The sequence below is a fragment of the Lottia gigantea genome, assembly GCF_000327385.1.
Source record: "Lottia gigantea unplaced genomic scaffold LOTGIsca_26, whole genome shotgun sequence".
NCBI lineage: Eukaryota > Metazoa > Mollusca > Gastropoda > Lottiidae > Lottia > Lottia gigantea.
Genome location: NW_008708797.1, coordinates 2,555,582 through 2,575,287, shown reverse-complemented (window position 1 = coordinate 2,575,287; position 19,706 = coordinate 2,555,582). Strand labels below are relative to the sequence as shown.

At 32.8% G+C, this 19,706-nt stretch overlaps 2 protein-coding genes across 2 annotated transcripts; one reads left to right on the top strand and one right to left on the bottom strand.

The window, feature by feature from the left end:
• The first annotated feature begins 60 nt into the window (after positions 1–60).
• Positions 61–3,848, top strand: LOTGIDRAFT_189002 (hypothetical protein). Its single transcript, XM_009056070.1, has 4 exons — positions 61–206; positions 1,812–1,988; positions 2,651–2,791; positions 3,700–3,848. Exons 2-4 carry the CDS (start codon positions 1,821–1,823, stop codon positions 3,823–3,825), a joined length of 435 nt encoding a protein of 144 aa, XP_009054318.1. The 5' UTR covers positions 61–206; positions 1,812–1,820; the 3' UTR covers positions 3,826–3,848.
• Positions 3,849–5,344: 1,496 nt separating this feature from the next.
• On the bottom strand, positions 5,345–19,259 carry LOTGIDRAFT_232214 (hypothetical protein; the record flags this gene model as incomplete). Its single annotated transcript, XM_009056069.1, has 12 exons — positions 5,345–7,923; positions 11,137–11,300; positions 11,576–11,696; positions 13,312–13,423; positions 14,207–14,317; positions 14,567–14,787; positions 15,007–15,142; positions 15,494–15,639; positions 16,058–16,241; positions 16,481–16,652; positions 18,901–19,017; positions 19,189–19,259. The coding sequence occupies 12 exons, from the start codon at positions 19,257–19,259 to the stop codon at positions 7,874–7,876; spliced, it is 1,605 nt and encodes a 534-aa protein (XP_009054317.1). The 3' UTR covers positions 5,345–7,873.
• Positions 19,260–19,706: the final 447 nt, after the last annotated feature.

Sequence of the window (19,706 nt, the reverse complement as noted above, 5' to 3'; positions counted from 1 at the left end):
TTAAGAACTTCATCGTCCCAAAACGGTACGACATTTCTTCTTTGGCCAACTAAATCCACACCAATCGTCACTTTTTCAAGGAGAAAAATTAATCAAATTAAGGCTACTTATCATTAATTTTTCTGAGATCTTTTTACGACCTTGATGATGTCCAACGCAACGGATTGTACAACTTATGTTATCTTGGAAAATGTTGTTGCACACGAGTACGATCAGACCACAATTTCTATTAAAAAATACACTGCAGCCATAAGCAGTCCTTCGTTCAAAAACACCAAATAAGTAAAGAGAAGTCTCTCAAGAACAGATAAACAGCTTTGGTTACATTTGTGCCTGTTGTACCTTTGAAAGCCTTTGTTTTTCTATAAATTGACACTATTTTCACCACCTTGCTTATATTTTTATACGCTCATACGTATGGGCGCATATTGTGGTTGCCCCTGTCAGTCAGTCCGTCGGTCTGTCGGTCCGTCTGTTCACATTTGTCTGTTCACATTTACCTCGTGTTAGATTCTTTTGATCTTTTGTAGTCAATATCATTATGTAGATGTGCACTATTGAATTTGGTGATGATCCAGTGTTTTTCTTCAGAGATATCAGAGTTATTGCTTAAAACTCTGATATCGCGTTTTCACTAATATGCTTATCCCCACCCTAAAGACTACAATTCTCCAAGGATTCTTTTTATTGTTTGTATGTGTATCAATATCATTATGAAGAAGTGCACTATTGAATTTGGTGATTTTCTTGAAAAATATCGCATAAAACTCTATCGCTTATTTAACACTTTTTGGCTTGTGCTCACTCTACAGGCTACGATATAGAGTTTGTTTTACAGTTCATATTTAGCTCTTTATCAAGCTGCTGATGGGCGTATTCACTTGCGAGACTTGTCGCAAGTCTATGTTATTAATACTGAAAGAACTTCAAGGGCCTGTGATCAGACCACTGTGGCTTCTGAATGAATCTTTTTATATGTATATCACCGATGCCTTAGAGCAATAGTTTTAGAATCAAATTGTTGCATGCATGTAATGTGAGACATCATGCCATGATACATTTTTTACGTCGTGAGGTTGTAGAATGATACTTGACGATACCTTTCATTCCATTAAAAGTTGGGATATTTATTTAAGTTAATGAATGGAATCACAAATTTTGTTAGAAACTACTCATAAGACTGCCAACGTTAACCACTCCTATCAACTGCATTGCCACATATCACAGTTGGACTAGAAAGTTGTGAATTAATAAAAAAAAAAAAGGAACCCTTGAAGATATAATATTCATGATTGTCCCATTACTTCAATCCTCGTATCGTGACCATTCTTGACATGATTGGCGAAACCCAGCTCTACTATGTTTACAGAATTGTATTTGCAAATCATTTCTATGTGAATGGATACGTCAACTCCTGAAGTACCATAACTGAGACTCCAGAGACAAATTGTTTTTGGTAGTTTGGGTTGATTGAATAAGTGAAATGACAGAAAACAATTACATTCAGAATGAAAATGTTTGACGAAGTTTGCAGTCAACTGGTTACATTCAACTGGTCAATTACCATTGGCTGTCTTTTATAAACAATAAAATTCTTGGATATGAATATGCTTACCGATCAAATTATTTTTGTTGACAAGTTAACTTGATAAATTTTGTCAATATGCACTGCACACAAGGAAAACATCAAGCAAAAAATATATTCCTGTAAGCAGTTGAAGACAACATTCTTTTCTTGTGAAGGGCTCTATTTAATATACAATATCTCTTTACTTTTTGAGACACTTGATTTTATTTTCTTTCAATTTAAGACCTGAACAATGAAGTTTAATAAATTGGTATCAGCTTCCAGGAGGAAGAACAGAAAGAGGCATTTCACAGCTCCTTCAAATATCAGAAGGAAAATTATGAGTGCCCCTGTATCTAAAGAATTAAGAACTAAACATAATGTTAGAAGTGTACCAATTCGAAAAGATGATGAAGTACAGGTATTGATGTCTATATATTTGGCCAAGAATATTCTTCCAGGGGCTAGTCAGACTACTACCTGGCTATGATAGTAATCGCAATTTTTCTGTTAGCTTATTACCTACTTGATAACTTTGACAACTTTGACAGTGCATTCAACTTTCTCCATATGTATCCGTTTGGTAAAATTAGCTCTGAAAGTCCAATACTTACCCATCTTCACAACGGTCTTCATCTTATTTCTAGACTGTAATAGCCCACTTTCTTGTTCGCTGTCAATGATTTGATTGGATTGTAAGCTAGAATAATTTTATTTTTTACACTCGGTCCGATTGGCTGTATTCACTTGCGTAGGATCTAATCAAGTTGATGCATTCACAAACTTCTGTGAAATAAGAAAGTGGACCATTTCAGTCAAGGTTTAAGATGACATAACACCTTACCATTGTGAAGATGAGTCTAATCTTGCAATGAAAGTTTTACACATTGTCTTCACCATCCTAGCAGGACTTTCAGCCAGGGTTACTATCTTAAATTTTTTTCTAATGTCCCATTTCTTCAGGTTTAGAACTGTTGGAATTATGAATTAGGTTCAAATTCGAGGATGTTGAAAAATATTTTATGTGTTATTGATTAATTAGATCTGATACTAGGTAAGTCATTGATAAAGTTTATTTTCTAGGTTGTTAGAGGCCATTACAAAGGGCAACAAGTTGGTAAAGTTACACAAGTTTACAGAAAGAAGTATGTTATCTATGTTGAAAGAATTCAACGTGAGAAAGCTAATGGAGCTACAGTTCATGTTGGTATTCATCCATCAAAAGTAAGTTGTAAGCTAATCATAGCTCATTGGAGTTTTCACCTTTTTATACGCCCATACAGAACATTCATTTACTGATAACTCTTGTCAACCTCCTGGACAAATTAGCTGCCATTACAAATGTGAGCATGTTACGATGACATCGCTATTTTTTATCTCATAACACTAATAATGCATCCAGACGACTAAAGTTAAGGCAGCTTAACTTCAAACCGTTCTTCGAGCCCATTTTTTTAGTCGTCTGAACGCGATAGGTTGAAATTAAGCTGCCTTAACTTGCACCTACTTTGGAGGTGGCTCGAAACTTGTCTTGGAATGTTAAGGCAGCTTAGCTTGTCCCTCTGAATGCAACTGGCTAACAACAAGGCGGATATTTGCGCGTGCGCATTACTCTTAACAATTTTCCGCCATTGTCGTTTATACATAATGCGCATGCGTAACGGCATTATGACCTCTGAACTTTCCGATGAAATCCAGGTCAATATCCAAGCTGGCTTAACCGTCTGAACGCCCACAAAAAAAATATAAACCAGTCTCGAAGAACGGTTTGAAGTTGAGCTGCCTCAACTTTTTGAACGCAATATAAGAGGCTAGATTCTTTTGACAAATCTTTTCGGTGATTGGTACTGTACAGTCAAATATTTTTATTTATTTTTATTTTATTTTTATATCAAAGCTACCTTTGGGCATATATTACCCTACGTGGCAAGCTATTTTTTAAGAAGCATGATGATAAAGTTTCGATTTGAATGCTTCTCACTAGTAAAGGGCATTGTTGAAATGAAAATGGACATATTGTTGTCACTTCATTGTCAAACCGTCTTTAGTTGAAATTTTGCACAATATTTTGGTAATATCTTGAGTATGAAATAAGGCGATTTGTGTTTTAAACGATTCATATTTATTTTCAGGTTGTTGTTGTAAAATTGAAAATGGATAAAGATAGGAAGAAGATTCTAGAACGTAAAGCTGCTTCCCGTAAAGGTTTGGCTGATAAAGGAAAACACACTGAAGAATCTATTATGGAAACCTCTTAAATTAAAAAAATTGTAAAGAAAAATTGTTTTTCATACTAGCTCCTGAAATGCCCTTATTGGATAGATTTTGTAATATATGTAACGGTTAATGTTTGGAAAGGGGATAGGTAGTACATTGACAACAGTTTTAAGGGAATATAAAAAGGTTGCAAACTAAGTCCTGAAAATTGGCAGAGTTGTCTGGGATGTGGATCAGTAAAATCAAGGATTCTTTGACCACTGTAATTCCTTTATTTCATGGAAGATGGCCGATATTTGGATAAGTCACCAAGACAACGGTTTATCCTCATTTCTTGTCCCTTTACACACACATGGGTGCACATTGAAAGATAGCTTGCCAGGCAAGGTAATATACGCCCCCTCGCAGCTTTGATTTTAAATTAAAATATTTGGCAGTACAGTAACAATTACCTGTATGAAATATTCAACCTTCAGACATACACTTTTGAACTTTTGAGGCGATACTGAATAATATTACCAAGTTTCATCAAAACCTGTGAAGAATTTGGCCTTCTAGAGTGTTTACAGAACCAGGACAATAATATTTTTCGGTTTCTGATTTTCAATAGAGTTCATTACATACGCCCACACTAAGTTTCATCAAAATCCATCAAGAATTGTGCCTTTCAGAGTGTTTATATGCTACAAATTCAACGCATTTTCAAGAACAAGGGCAATAACTCATACGAATTAATTTTCTGATTTTCAATAGGGCTCATCCTTAGGTGACAACAAACACTCGAACCAAATTTCGCAAAATCTGTCGATAATTGAACCTAGAGCATTTACGAGCTTAAAATTAATCGCGTGTCAAGAACAAGGGCAATAACTCGTACTAATTATTTTTCGATTATTCTGATTTTCAATAGAGTTCATCCTTGGGTGATTACTAATACTCATACCAAGTTCCATCTAAATCCTTCATTGAGCCGCGGTGGCTCAGTGAGTTAGACGCTTGCTCGCTAACCTGAAGGTCCAGGGTTCAATCCCGGAATAGGTCTAGATAATCCCTTCTGATTTTTCAACCCGGTTTCCCCCTGTCAGTGATGCAGGTAAGAGAGGCTGACATGGAAAAAGCGTCTAGTTGTTTGGATGAGACATAACCGAGGCCTCGTGTGCTACAGGCTGGGTATCCCTCGACAATTGGAAATCGAAGAAGAGCAGGCTTATGCCGCTGTCCTGGCAAAATTTCCCTCATCGCACCCTGCATGGTGTAATCCACATGGTGCAGAAAAGTAGGACGTAAAACTCGATTCATTTCATTTCTAAATCCTTCAAATTTGTGTCTTCTGGAGTGTTTACGAGTGTTTTAGGAAAAAGGGCAATAACTCATACTAAATATTTTTCGATTTTTCTGATTTTCAATAGGTTTCATCCTTGGGTAATTACAATTTTACCAAGTTTCGTTGAAATTGGTCAAGAATTGTGCCTTGTAGAGTGTTTACGAGCAATTGTGGACGGATGGACATGGCTGACAATTTATGCCCCTTATTTCATGTGGGCGTAAAAAATAAGGATTAACTGGTTAAATTTGGTGTTTATTAACCTTTAACTGATATAATTTACACAAAATCAAAAGCCAAGTGGTTAAAAGCAGTCACTCTGAATCTACACCCAATCAAATCCTCAATCTTTCTGCTAATAAAACCCACTAATTCACATGTAATAAAAGGAAAATTATTCTCAAGGATGTGTGCCTTTTGAAACAGACTGTTCAGAAACAGAATTACCTTATATTCTGGGATATTCATTAAAACATTGAGTTGTACAGTTGGCCCACTATTTTTGCTTTGGCAGTATGAACTTCTTTTAATACCATTAGTTCACATGTATTAAAGTTATGTCTTGGTAACTTGCTTAAAAACACCAAATGAGGCATCTAGATCTGCATTTTAATCAGCTATTACATTACAAGGTTGGCTTTAACAAAGAGTTTGTAATCAATTTGATATTACAAGCCTGTTTGTCTACAATGAAGCAGAAATTAACATAAACAATATGAAGAGAAATAACCTACACACTTTTAATAATAACACTGGAATGTAAACAGTAAAATGAGCTAAGATCGGCTATATAGAAGGGACAAAAAATGTGGTGAATTTTGAAGGCAATAGTCGCAATAAAGTTATATATGTGAATAAATAACTGATGTATGCAGGGGATAACTGAGCAGTTCTAGGCTCTAATGTCAACTAATCTTTTCTTCCCCTTACCCTACTTTTACTAGGATTTTCTCATTGAATTATAGGCTATCATATTTTCAATTCATTCATGCTTATTCAAATTTATTTTGAAATCTGAATTGTAGTGCCCTTGAATTCCTCAGTCTGCCCCTGGATGTGTGTAAAAAGTTCAGACTTAATTGATTATATAAAAAAAAGTCATAAGTAAAAAAAGGCACAAACATTGACATGAGATTCAACAAATTATAGACTGATCAAGTATATAAATATATTCAAAATTGATGTCCTGTTTGTTCACTAAAATTGAGATATGTACATGTAAATCCACAACAGGTCAAAAATGAGCCTCGGATTCAACAGAAAGCACATGTGCCTTTTAATTAGTTCTGTGTGCTACTGTAGTTAATAATATCAATAGATAACTTACAATAAACACAGTCTAATCCATACGAGGCAGAATCAATATTTAGAAAATTGCTTATTGAAACAACAATATAACATCACAATATCGTGGGTGACCGCTTGAAACCTTGTATAACGATATCTGACGCGGAATTACTTTTCGAGAAAAACGCAACAAACTATTTGTACGCGTATTTTGTTAAAATCTTTTTGATTATTTTTTTTACCGCTATACGTGGTTTTCATTCTTGGAAAATATAAACCTCGTATAACAATTCGAAATCACCAAAAACCAAAAACTCGTATAATAATACAGAATACGAGGTTTTTCATCTTCATACGCAGAAAAGGAACATTCAACCTCGTATAATAATATATTTAAAGAGGTTTTAAATCTGACTGTTTATATACGTGTTATTTAATTAGCGCTTTTTGAGTTATTTAGAATCAAGCTAAGAATACGAGGATTTGTTCATAAGATCCGTGCTTTTACGAGCTTTCGTACGGTATCAAAAAGTCAAAATGACCAAACACAGCATATACGAGGTTTCAAGCGGTCACCCACAATATGTTAAAGTATACAAATTGTGTTAATTAATGGAGGGTCATAAGATTCAAGTATCACAGTTGTATAATAACACTGAAAACCATACATAATGGTCATCAAATACCCACTCACTTCACTCCCTCCACCCACTTCTCTAAAAGTTTACTTAACATGATTTAACTATTACATTAACAATCAGACAATATAGATGATATGTCAAATAAATATTTGTGTCATGTCAAATTTTGTACTCCCATTCTTATCATAATATTATTCATGACACTTTCAATAGTCTTGAGAAACACACGTAATCGATAACTTACGACAATTTTACGTTCAGTCTTAAGTCATGCTAATTATTGAGAAAGGGGGCCCAGATACTTATAAATATACATAAAATTTTGGAATTAAACAATATTAACTATTTCAAAATACAAATTATTTACAGAACATCAATATCTCTATTGAGATGTTTATTTTTCTTAAAGAAATATTATCTCAATGGATAATTAAAACAAATTAAAACAATTATTCTAAATTGTCTCAGTTTACAAAAGAGAAGCAACAAATATGACTTTTAGCTATGTCCCTATCCTGTAAGGATCTCAAGCGATCCAAGATAAGATTTGTACACTAAAAGCTTAAACTGGCTTCTTGAGATTAAATTAACAAAAATTGCTTAAAATGAAAAATGATATTAAAAAAAACTATTAAATAGTCAAACAAATATATATACATCTCCTTCAATGATTAACTACAAACTTTACACACGACCAGTTTTTCTTTAAGAAAACTAATGGAAGCAGCATCTTAAGGTTTCTGCTTTGTCATTTCCTATAAGCTGAATTGTGTTGAAGCTTCAGAATAAATGGTTTTGTGTTGAAGATTTGTGATCACAACCTATAATCATGCTGTTTTATTCTTCATCAGAATTTCTTCCTCCAGTTACCATAACCAGATGACTCCCTACAATGTACCAAGAAAAAAATTGTCTCCAACTTTAAAACACACCTATTGTTACCAAAAAATGGGACACATTCCAAAATTATCCTCATTTGAAAGCTAAAATAACGACTTATCTTTTCTTAAGACTGCCATATAATAGAAGCTAGCTTGCGAGGCAATGTAACATACGCCCACTGGCAGCTGTCAGAATGGCTAAAACAGCCTTTAGTGACTAAAGTATGAATTTTCTCATATTGAAGAAATTTTATTAGTTTGAATTCAATTACATATATATATGCCAGTTATTTATGCTGAGTAATTCCACAAAATTTTTTAAAATCAATATCAATAACCCAAATACAACAAACAATTAAATCACACAGCTCTAATCAAGGGCAAAAAACAACTTTTGACGCATGTTTACAAAGTCAAGGGCAATAACTCAAAAAAAGTTCATCAAAAATATCTCAAGTTAGAACTTGTCCGAGATCTTATCAATTCCAATGATCACACCAAGTTTCATCAAAATCGGTTGAAAACTGTAGCTTCTATTGTGCTCACAAACAAATTTTGACACGTTTTACAAAGTCAAGGGCAAAAACTCCGAAAGCGTTCATTGAAAATACCTTAAGTTAGAACTTGTCCAAGATCTTATCAATTCCAATGATCATAAAAAGTTTGATCAAATTTGGTTGAAAACTGTAGCTTCTATAGTGCTCACCAACACATTTTGATGCGTTTTTACAAAGTCAAGGGCAATAACTCAAAAACCGTTCAGCGAAAATGCGTCAAGTTAAAACTTGTCCGAGATCTTATCAATTTCAATGATCACACCAAGTTTCATCAGAATCAGTTGAAAACTGTAGCTTCTATTGTGCTCACGAACAAACTTTGACACGTTTTAACAAAGTAAAGGGCAATAACCATTCATCGAAAATGCTTCAAGTTAGAACTTGTCCGAGATCTTATCAATTCCAATGATCACACTATGTTTCATCAGAATTGGTTGAAAACTGTAGCTTCAATCCTGCTCACGAACTATTTTTAACAAATTTCGACACGTTTTAACAAAGTCAAGGGCAATAACTCAAAAAACCATTCATCGAAAATGCGTGAAGTTAGAATTTGTCCAAGATCTTATCAATTCCAATGATCACACCAAGTTTCATCAGAATCGGTTGAAAACTGTAGCTTCAATCCTGCTCACAAACTATTTTTAACAAATTTTGACACGTTTTAACAAAGTCAAGGGCAATAACTCAAAAACCGTTCATCGAAAATGCGTCAAGTTATAACTTGTTCGAGACCTTATATGAATTCCAATGATTATGCCAAGTTTCATCAGAATCGGATGAAAACTGTAGCTTCAATCCTGCTCATGAACTATATTTAACAAATTTCGACGTGTTTTAACAAAGTCAAGGGCAATAACTCAAAAAACCGTTCATCTAAAATATGTCAAATTTGAACTTGACCGAGATCTTATCAATCTTAAGCATCACACCAAGTTTTATCAAAATCAGACAAAAACTGTAGTCTCTATATTGCTCACAAGAAATGTTGACGGACGGACCGACGGACAGGGACAACGACAATATACGACCACATATTCATGTGGGCGTATAAAAAGACATACAATAATAAAATAATTTCACTGTTGAATAGTGCTCATTACAGCAATTGCAAAGCTATATAGAAACACTAAACAGAACAAGAAAAAAACATGTTGTTACCCAGAGAATCATGCTATGCAATCTTCAGACAACAGAGCCATTTCCAGCCTGCATACCTACTAAACTTGGACAATTAAGAAAAGACACATGGAAAAGAAGATAGCTTGCCAGGCAAGTGACTTACTTAAGTACGAATTTCAATGATATATAAATATTATTATATATTTACTGCCCGTTATTTATGCTGAGTAATTCCGCAAAATTTTTTAAAATCAATATCAATAACCCAAATACAACAAATTATTAAATCACACAGCTCTAATAGGGCAAAAAATTGTTAATTGTGAACTTGACCAAGATCTCATCAATATAAATAAAAAGACTCCATTAATTTCATTTCATTCATCATAAAAATCAATAGAAATCTGTAGTTCAGTTCTATTGTGTTCAGGAATTAATTTTGAACCATTTTTTCCAAGTCAAGGGGTATAGCTCAAAAACCATTTATCGAAAAATCATTAAGTCCCAACTTGTCCAAGATCTCATCAATATAAATGATCACACCAAATTAATATATGCCAACTGGCAGCTTTGATTTTGAATACAAATATTTGGCAGTACAGTAACTATCACCAGCATGAAATATTCAACCTTCAGTCATACACTTCTTTTAAACTCAAGGGCGATACTGAATAATATTGAGTATGAGTTACTGCCCTTGTTCTTGAAAACATGTTAAATTTTTAGCTTGTGAAAACTCTAGAAGGCAAATAACTCATTCTAAAAATTTTCAATAGGGTTTATCCTTTGGTGATAACAAACACAAGTTTCGTCAAAGTCCTTCAAGAATCATGCCTTTTACAGTGTTTTCGAGCTAAAAATTGGATGCATTTTGATGAACAAGGGCAATAACTCATCTGAATATTGTTCAATTTTTCTGATTTTCAATAGGGTTCATCCTTGGGTGATCTCACATCAACTTTCGTCAAAATCCATCAAGAATTGTGCTTTTAGAGTGTTTACGAGCTAAAAATTGAATGCGTTTTCAAGAACAAGGACAATAACTCATACTAAATATTTTTCGATTCTTCTGATTTTCAATAGAGTTAATCCTTGGGTAATTACGAACACTCATACCAAGTTTCGTCAAAATCCGTCAAGAATTGTGTCTTTTTGAGTGTTTACGAGCAAATGTCGACGGACCGACGGACATATGTGAATGTAATATACTCCCCCCATTTCATGTGGGCGTATAAAAATGACTGTCAAAATAAAATAGTTGTGGTGTTTATTCTAACACGATTCTGTTCTAAGAGACCACCTCCATTAAGAGACTGTTTTCCATTATTCCTTTGAGAGGTCTCTTAATACAGTTTGTACTGTACATAAATTCTTGTTTCTATGAACCTCAAGACTTCTACAGCAAAGAATACAAACAAATTATGACAAACAAATGACAAACAAATTATGGTTCATAAATCTGTTCAAATATTTATAAACCATAGTTTATAAGGCAAGAGGCAATCATAGGACACATAAATTCAAAATAAATAACAAATACCTGAACCAAGATCAAGTTGATCATCATGATAATTTCTATCTCGAGCAAAGTCAGGATTTAAATCCAATGGTGGTTCATCATCATCATCATCTTCACCTAACATAGCATTATCTTCATCATTATGAATTCTTAACATACTATAACGCTTAGCTTGACGATAACTTCTACAAAAATAACAATTATTGGAGATGGTATTTAGATAATTAAAAAATAATGTACTATTAGGTTGTTATTACCATATAAATATTGAAAAAAAAACACATTTTCTTATTAAAGAGAATGATGTCCTGTTACAATGTAATCCTATATATAGATCTTTTCATATGAGTTATCATTTCTTTCTCAAACATTGAAATGCTTAGATCTTAACTTTGAGCACTGTCCATGTATTGCAATATTAAAAGAATGTATTTACAAGTGACATGAATTAAATTCTAACCTTCTATAGTATAGAAAAACCAAAGTAGTCAAGACAACAATAACAATCAATACTGGTACAGCTATATATACTGGACGTAAATTAGGTGAATTATTCGTATTAGTGGTTGGTGTTTCTATATCTACAAATACATATCATTAATTAAATGTTTAATATTCTACACTAATGGATTATAGGGCTTTCATCTTCTTAAAGAATGACTGAAATAAATGAAATGAATGGAGTTTTACATCCTACTTTTCTGCACCATGCAGGCTAATGCAGGTTGCAATGAGGGACATTTTGCCAGGACTGCGGCATTAACCTGTTCTTTTTATTTTTTTTTTTCAACTGTCAAGGGATCTTTAATGTGCACAGCCTGTAGCCTCGGTTTATTGTCCCATCTAGAATAGCAAAAAAACCTTTTAAAAACACCTTTCAAAGTATGCAACAAAGTTCATTCGTTTCCATGACCATTCGTAAATTTTGTGCCCAACTGAGATTGGCTGCCATATTGTTTACATTATGCCGCAGTGTGTGGCCTATGCCCTATGGCTCTAACAATCGAGGAGGGGAGGCAGGGTTTTACACAACATACTACTTACGATGGTAAACATCGTGCCTGAATATATTAGATCTACCTGTGCCTGATTTAGTGAAAAAAAAAATGTAGGCTAGACCGATGTGGCAATAGGCCGATGGCGATCATTCTGATTATGGCTGAGTAATGATTACGATATTATAGTTTTAATACAGCATTACGATTTCGAAGTTGAACACAGCCTTTTTCTATTATTGCGTTATTATTATTGTTAGATAATCGCGACTATAATTTAAACCAATAGAATCCATCTAAAGCAGTTGATTTCATGCCAAATATTATTATAGTATAGGGTCTCGTTGCTTTCAGTTGCAATACAGCTAGGCATAGTGCTCCATTTACTTCAGTTGGGCACAAATGACGTCACAAGGTCACATGATCGCCCAGCTCATTAATTTTCTACTCCTGCCAATGAAGGCTATTTTAAAAGTGTTTTTTTTTTACTCCAAGTTTTTTTTTAAAAATCATCGATTGAAATTAACAGAAGTATGAGTTTACTTGAAAAATTGAAAAATGTTTTTGATCACATTCAAAGATTTTTATTATTCCTCTTCACTCATCCTTTAAAATGTCACTAGTTATCATTTATAGAGATTTAGTCAAAAAGAAAATGGGGCCCTAATGCAAAATGTGATATACAGAAAAGACATATATGGGTATAGTAAAGTAAGTAAGTGAGTAAAATTCCTAGTTTGAAGGAGAATCATGCGATATTCAAACATTTCTAGTACTTCTGGAGACTATTTTCATATATTCAAGATTCAAATCAATCCTCTTAAATACCGCAACTGTCCCTTTAAATAAGAATCACAGAATCAGTTTTTGTCCATATGTATTTTAGTTTAGGGTGTGGAGGAAAGGGATCTAATTTCTAGCTCTATTCATAAAGTTTTAAAACAAGTATAAACATTTTCAAAGTTAATCCTTCAGAGTTATAGATTAAAAAAAAACAATTTTATGGATGGATAAGTTTATGTATTACTTTCAACGTTTCAATGTTGTTCTCACACATTATATTCCTGATGAAGGTGTGAGAATCACATTGAAACGTTGAAAGTAATAAATATTCTATAAGTATTCATCAATAAAATTGTATTATTTTTTTGGTGATTTCGTGTAATTAGCTATTATTTTTATAATAAATATATAAACATACCTGAAATTAGTGAGGCACTTTTAACTTGTATCTGATGGAATGAATTTTTAGAGCCATCTAAATTAACACTTAAATCTCCATTATTAACGATATCAATCAACTTCTTGGCCAACTAGAAATAAAACAAGCCATACTATTTAAACTAGATATCAATATCTGTGTAGCCAATATAAATAGCATGATACATAAAATCATTCTGAATTTCAAGATACCAATTAAGAAAGAAATGTCATACCACTCACAGTACTGACATATTATGTGATAAGATTTTTAATATTAGTTCAAATGTTCCATTCACAGAAAACTAATTACAATTCTATTATTTTATATAATTTTATATCTAAGTGTAACATCTTCTTCCTTAAAAATTTTTCACAGGCTAGACAACTTACAGATTTTCAACTTATTTCTTTCTTTTCAGGGTCCTGTTTCCCCCTTTCCCCTATAAATCCTTACTATTTCAAGATTTTCTCTTAGGTTTTCCCTGCAATCTTTATCAAATGGATTATCTTATTCATGTCAGAGAATATAGCCTGACAGAAGAGTATTAATCATAATTGTCCAAATTATTTATGCTAGACTACAAAGTGCCTTATTACCCTCCAAAAATTGTTACAGAATCAGCCCTGTCATTAGAATGGGGTCTGTGGGGGCTGGGCCCAAACAAGTGAGAATTAAGCCCCAGCCAAACCTTCTTCAGTTCTGCGGAGATTGATTCATTTACAAATTACAGTGTGTTTGTACAAAATCCATAGATCAATAGATTTTGATACCTTTTTTGGTACCTCGAAATTGTACAAAATCTGAGCCCCATCACCAATTCATTCCTGGCGACAGGATTGTTCAGTATAGACTTATCTTGATATCACCAATAAATTAGAATTAAAGAACTTACATCTTCATGTTTAACTTCCCCTGTATCACCTGGTACTAATATTATATCTACACTGAATGGTTCCAGTTTATTCTGATGAACATCCAGTCTACTGTCTTCAATTCCTAGGGCCTGTAAAATGGGCATCAAATGTGCCAAAAACAATTACCATGTTGTGAGGGAAAGTATTTCATAACAGTGGTGGCACACATTTTCAGAATCAATATAATTGAAAATGAGTCTTTATATTATGTCCTAAAACATGCATCAAGGTAACATGGCTTAATAATCCTTTGAAATTTTCTTAGAAATTGCAGACGGGGAACCATGGATTTTAATTAAGACACCAGTGTAAATAAAAAAATCTGTAACAAAACTTACATTCATGATCTCTCTTTTTAACAAATTCAAAAATAAGACTCTAGTTTGAAGATTGCTATTAAAGTTATATATATTAATTCTTGATAGAAAACCAAATCTCACTGTACTTGTCTTTTCTAAAGGATAAAATAACAATGGAATGGTAATATTAGAATAATAATCAAAGTAAGATTTTTCTCTGTTTAGCATGTTTTCATCCTCAGCCAGTTTCTGACAAAACACTAAAAATGAAAATGTTTTTTCATTTCATTGGTCCTAATCTCTGTCTGCCTGTGACAGTCTGGTCATTTTTTTGTCTCAATATTCTAGTCCACCTACCTATGAAAGGGTATAGAAAACATCATTTCCATTTTGTTTGTCTAAGAACTAGCTGGTAGAAATAACTTTGAGAATATAAGTTAATGTCCTTGTTAAATAAAGGTGTGTTTTCATGAACTTACCAAATACTTGAATAGTAAACTGTTTATATACTGAACTAACAGAATTCAATGTTTCTACACTACCATGATATAGACCGGATTTATTATATGTATGATGTATTGTTTTTAACCAGGACAGTTCAGGATTACTACCATTCTATATAAATAAAAATTCATTTAAATATCAGATATCAGTGTTTGACTACCATCCAAAAATATTATCTGAAAGTTATATTATTGCTTATTTTATTGTTTTATTATAAAATAGAATTATTACTCTACTTCACTTTTAGGTTGAATTAAAAAGACATTTACTTTGTCAAAATCTGTCATGAAATAGTCATGCCAATGGAATCAAAATTTAATATCTGAGATGCCATTTAAGATTTGAACTAATGTAATGTTACTTCAAAACTTTATACTTCTTGCTTCATCTACAGGGTCTTGGAATAATCATAAGACATAAAAACAGTAAAAACAATTAATAAATAAACATTAAAATATTCACCTCATCGCCCCATGTCCATACAAATAATGTATGATTAATATTCTTACTTAAAGGAAAGTAACTAAAACCAGTAAATACTTCTATCATGGTAGATTTCTGACTTTGTGTAAATTTGGGCACATCTAGCATCAATAATGTCACTTTCTCTAAAATTAAAAAATCAAAAGAAATAAGAGTTACCTTTTGATCCAATCACAAATGATAAAATTTCATTTAAACTAATTCAAATCCAAAGTCAAGCTTTGATTGTTGATTAATTGTAGAAGATGACTAGAGTAAATATTCATTAATTTACTGTACCAAACAATAGAAATGGTACATAATTGAACTAATAAACAATATATTTTTTATAATTTCATATAATTTGTAATTTATAAATAAATATTGTTTTACACAGCTGATATACTAGAATTATGAGAATTGATCTGAACATTTAGGCAGACTTTGTCGGAAAAGAAAATATACCATGGCATTTTTTATTACTGCTAACCGTCTTCAGATACTCTATAGATTTGGTTTTATTCTTATCAATTATTCATAATTATAACTTCTGTATAAAATTACCTTCAACTCTAATAAAGAGATGAGCTTCTGATTTTCCTTTATTATTACTAGCAATAAGTGATATGTTATATTTGCCATACTTTTTATAAGTATGTTTAATTTGAGTTGATTTCTCTAGCCCAGTAATAGTCTTTGTTTGATTATCACCAAAATTCCATGTATAGCTCGTGGATATTCTTGATCCCTAAAAGAAATTCAAAAATACTTTTTATCAAACATCACAAAAAAAACTTTTCAACCTCCAAATTCTGCTGTATTGTAATGAAACTATCACTTGAAAACAACAAAGGAAAATGAAATACTTTTCTTATCCTGATTTCACTGTTGTACTGCTGTACAGATTTGACATAGAATATATCAGATTGCTCTATGGAAATAAAGTATTCACATTCCCAAACTGGCTACTAGATGAAGAGTATTTACCCCAGCCTGTGTTAATTCAATAGTAATAGGTGTATTAGTTGAGATAACATTACTATCTGTATGTAAAGATAAACCATTAGGTGCTACGACAGAACAAACTTTAACAACTGGTTTATAAACATCAGATAATTCTATACCGCCTTTACATTTATCTGAAGCAACTTTACGATATCTACAAAAGTTAATAAAAAAGATTCATCTCAGTATTTCTTATTGTGCGCAAATAACATATATATAATACATAATTTTCACCTGCCCTTTGTATGACCCATATTCTCAATTAGCAAGATTAGCAAGCCCTTTTTTAAACTGTGTACTGTTTGCCTCCTGTACAAAAACAGGTAGCAGATTGCTAAGGTCAATAACCTTTGACCTTGTTAAGGGGAAGGTCTGGCAGTTGACGTTGGTCATCAAATATGAAAGTACAAATAGATTGCCAAGGTCAATGACCTTCGATCCTACAAAGGTCGAGGTCAACAAAGCTCAAGGTAAAAAATATGAAAATTCTAAAACCTTTTTTTTTTTAACTACAAACAGCCCCATTATTAGGGTGAGGTCTGCAGGGGTTGGACCCAAGCAAGTGAGAATTAAGCCCCAGCAAAAACCTTCTTCAGTTCAGCAGAGATTCATTCATTTACAGTATGTTTGTACAAAATCAAAAAGAAAAAAACTTGTGTAATATATTGTCAGAAAGAGCTTGGACAGCTATAAAACCAGAAGAAGAGGTTAAATATGAAAGTATCAACTGATAGTCAATGCCAATGAACTTTGACCCAGTAAAGGTCAAGCTCATCAAAGGTCTAAGTCACAAAATGTGAGCCTTCAAAAAAAATTCAAATGGAAATTGCAAAAAAGCAAAAGCGAAATTAAAAGATAGCTTGCGCACTGGCAGCTGTCAGAAATAATAAAACAGTCTTTAGTGACTAAAGTACGAATTTTCTCATATTGAAGAAATTATTTATGCTGAATAATTCCACAAAATTTTTTAAAATCAATATCAAACCCTCCCTTCCCCGAAACCAAATACAACAAGTCAAGGGCAATAACTCAAAAAATATTCATCAAAAATATCTCTTGTTAGAACTTGTCCGAGATCTTATCAATTCCAATGATCACACCAAGTTTCATCAGAATCGGTTGACAACTGTAAATTCTATTGTGCTCACAAACAAATTTTGACGCGTTTTTCGTAAGTTAATGGCATTAACTCAAAAACATTTCATCGAAAATGCGTCAAGTTAGAACTTGTCCGAGATCTTATCAATTCCAATGATCACACCAAGTTTCATCAGAATCGGATGAAAACTGTAGCTTCTATTGTGCTCACAAACAAATTTTGACGCGTTTTTACAAAGTCAAGGGCAATAACTCGAAAACCGTTAATCAAAAATGCATCAAGTGAACTTGTCCGAGATCTTATCAATTCCAATGATCACAACAAGTTTCATCAGAATCGGTTGAAAACTGTAGTGTAAATCCTGCTCACAAACTACTTCTAACAAATTTTGATGCGTTTTAACAAGGGCCATAACTCAAAAACTGTTCATTGAAAATGCGTCAAATTAAAACTTGTCCGAGATCTTATCAATTCCAATGATCACACCAAGTTTCATCAGAATCGGTTGAAAACTGTAGCTTCAATCCTGCTCAAAAACTATTTTTAACAAATTTTGACGGGTTTTTACATAGTCAAGGGCAATAACACCAAGTTTTATCAAAATCAGATAAAAACTGTAGTCTCTATAGTGCTCACAAGAAATGTTGACGGATGGACTGACGGCAGGACGGACCGACGGACTGGCGGACAGGGGTGACGACAATATACGACCACATATTCATGTGGGCGTATAAAAATCATCTTCCTAGTTTCTTATCTTTTTTTATGCTCTTTCATTTAACACCAAAATCATCTAAATCAGATCGGCCACAATGTCTGAATCAAAATCGCACAATTCAAGAAAATCGAAATGGGGCCAAAGCATCACTTCCTGAATGGATTTTATTTTAAAATCAGCTTTAGAATTACTATGGATACTAATCAGCATAATTTTGTTAACTTTTATCAATTGCACTGGAAGTTATTCAAGAGGAAGTTAAAATCTATTTCCGGTTTAAACCGCAAATGAAGGCAAAAATTTACTGCACCACTTTGTTTTCTTTAGTAATCGATCTTTGCACAAATACTTTATTGTTTTGGTCCAAAATTGCAAAATTTGGCCGGAAAAGGTTGTGACAAATTTTTGAATAATATTTTGCAACTGCTTTCATATCATATGAAAATCCTGACAAAATTTCATAAATGCACCTTTTAGAGCCAATTATTTACTTTTCGCACATTTTGAGACCATTTTTTGCCTTTGCAAACCAAAAAATAAGGTCTAAAAGTCTGTTGCAACTATTACAGTTAAAGCTATACTTACCCAACACTTTTATTATATTTCTTTCCTTCTGAACATTCCACAGAGGGTTCATTAGGATCAAACCATGATGATGGTTTACATTTACCATTTTCATGAGAACCTTCGTAACCAAAATCACTAAAATAAACACAACAATGAATAAACCTTTACCAATGTACAGTAATTACAGTCAGTTTACAGGGACAGTATGATGACTTAATACAAATAATCTTCTATTTGACAGGGCAGACAGTATAACTTACCATTCATAACCTTCTATTTGACAGGGCAGACAGTATGATAACTTACCATTCATAACCTTCTATTTGACAGGGACAGACAATATGATAACTTACCATTCTTAATCTTGTATTTGACATGGCCACTTAATATGATAAATTATCATTAATATCATTCGATTAAACACGGCAGACAGTATGATAACTAAGAATTTCTATTTGACAGGGTCAGATAGCACAATGACTTGCCTTTTCCTATTTGACAGGGCCAGAAAGCACAATGACTTACCTTTTTGACAGGGGCAGACAGTATGAATAGTTACCATTCATAATCTTCTATTTGACAGGGTCAAACAGTATGAATACTTACCATTTATAATCTTCTATTTGACAGGGGCAGATAGTATGAATACTTACCATTTATAATCTTCTATTTGACAGGGTCAGACAGTATGAATACTTACCATTCATAATCTTCTATTTGACAGGGTCAAACAGTATGAATACTTATCATTTATAATCTTCTATTTGACAGGGTCAAACAGTATGAATACTTACCATTTATAATCTTCTATTTGACAGGGGCAG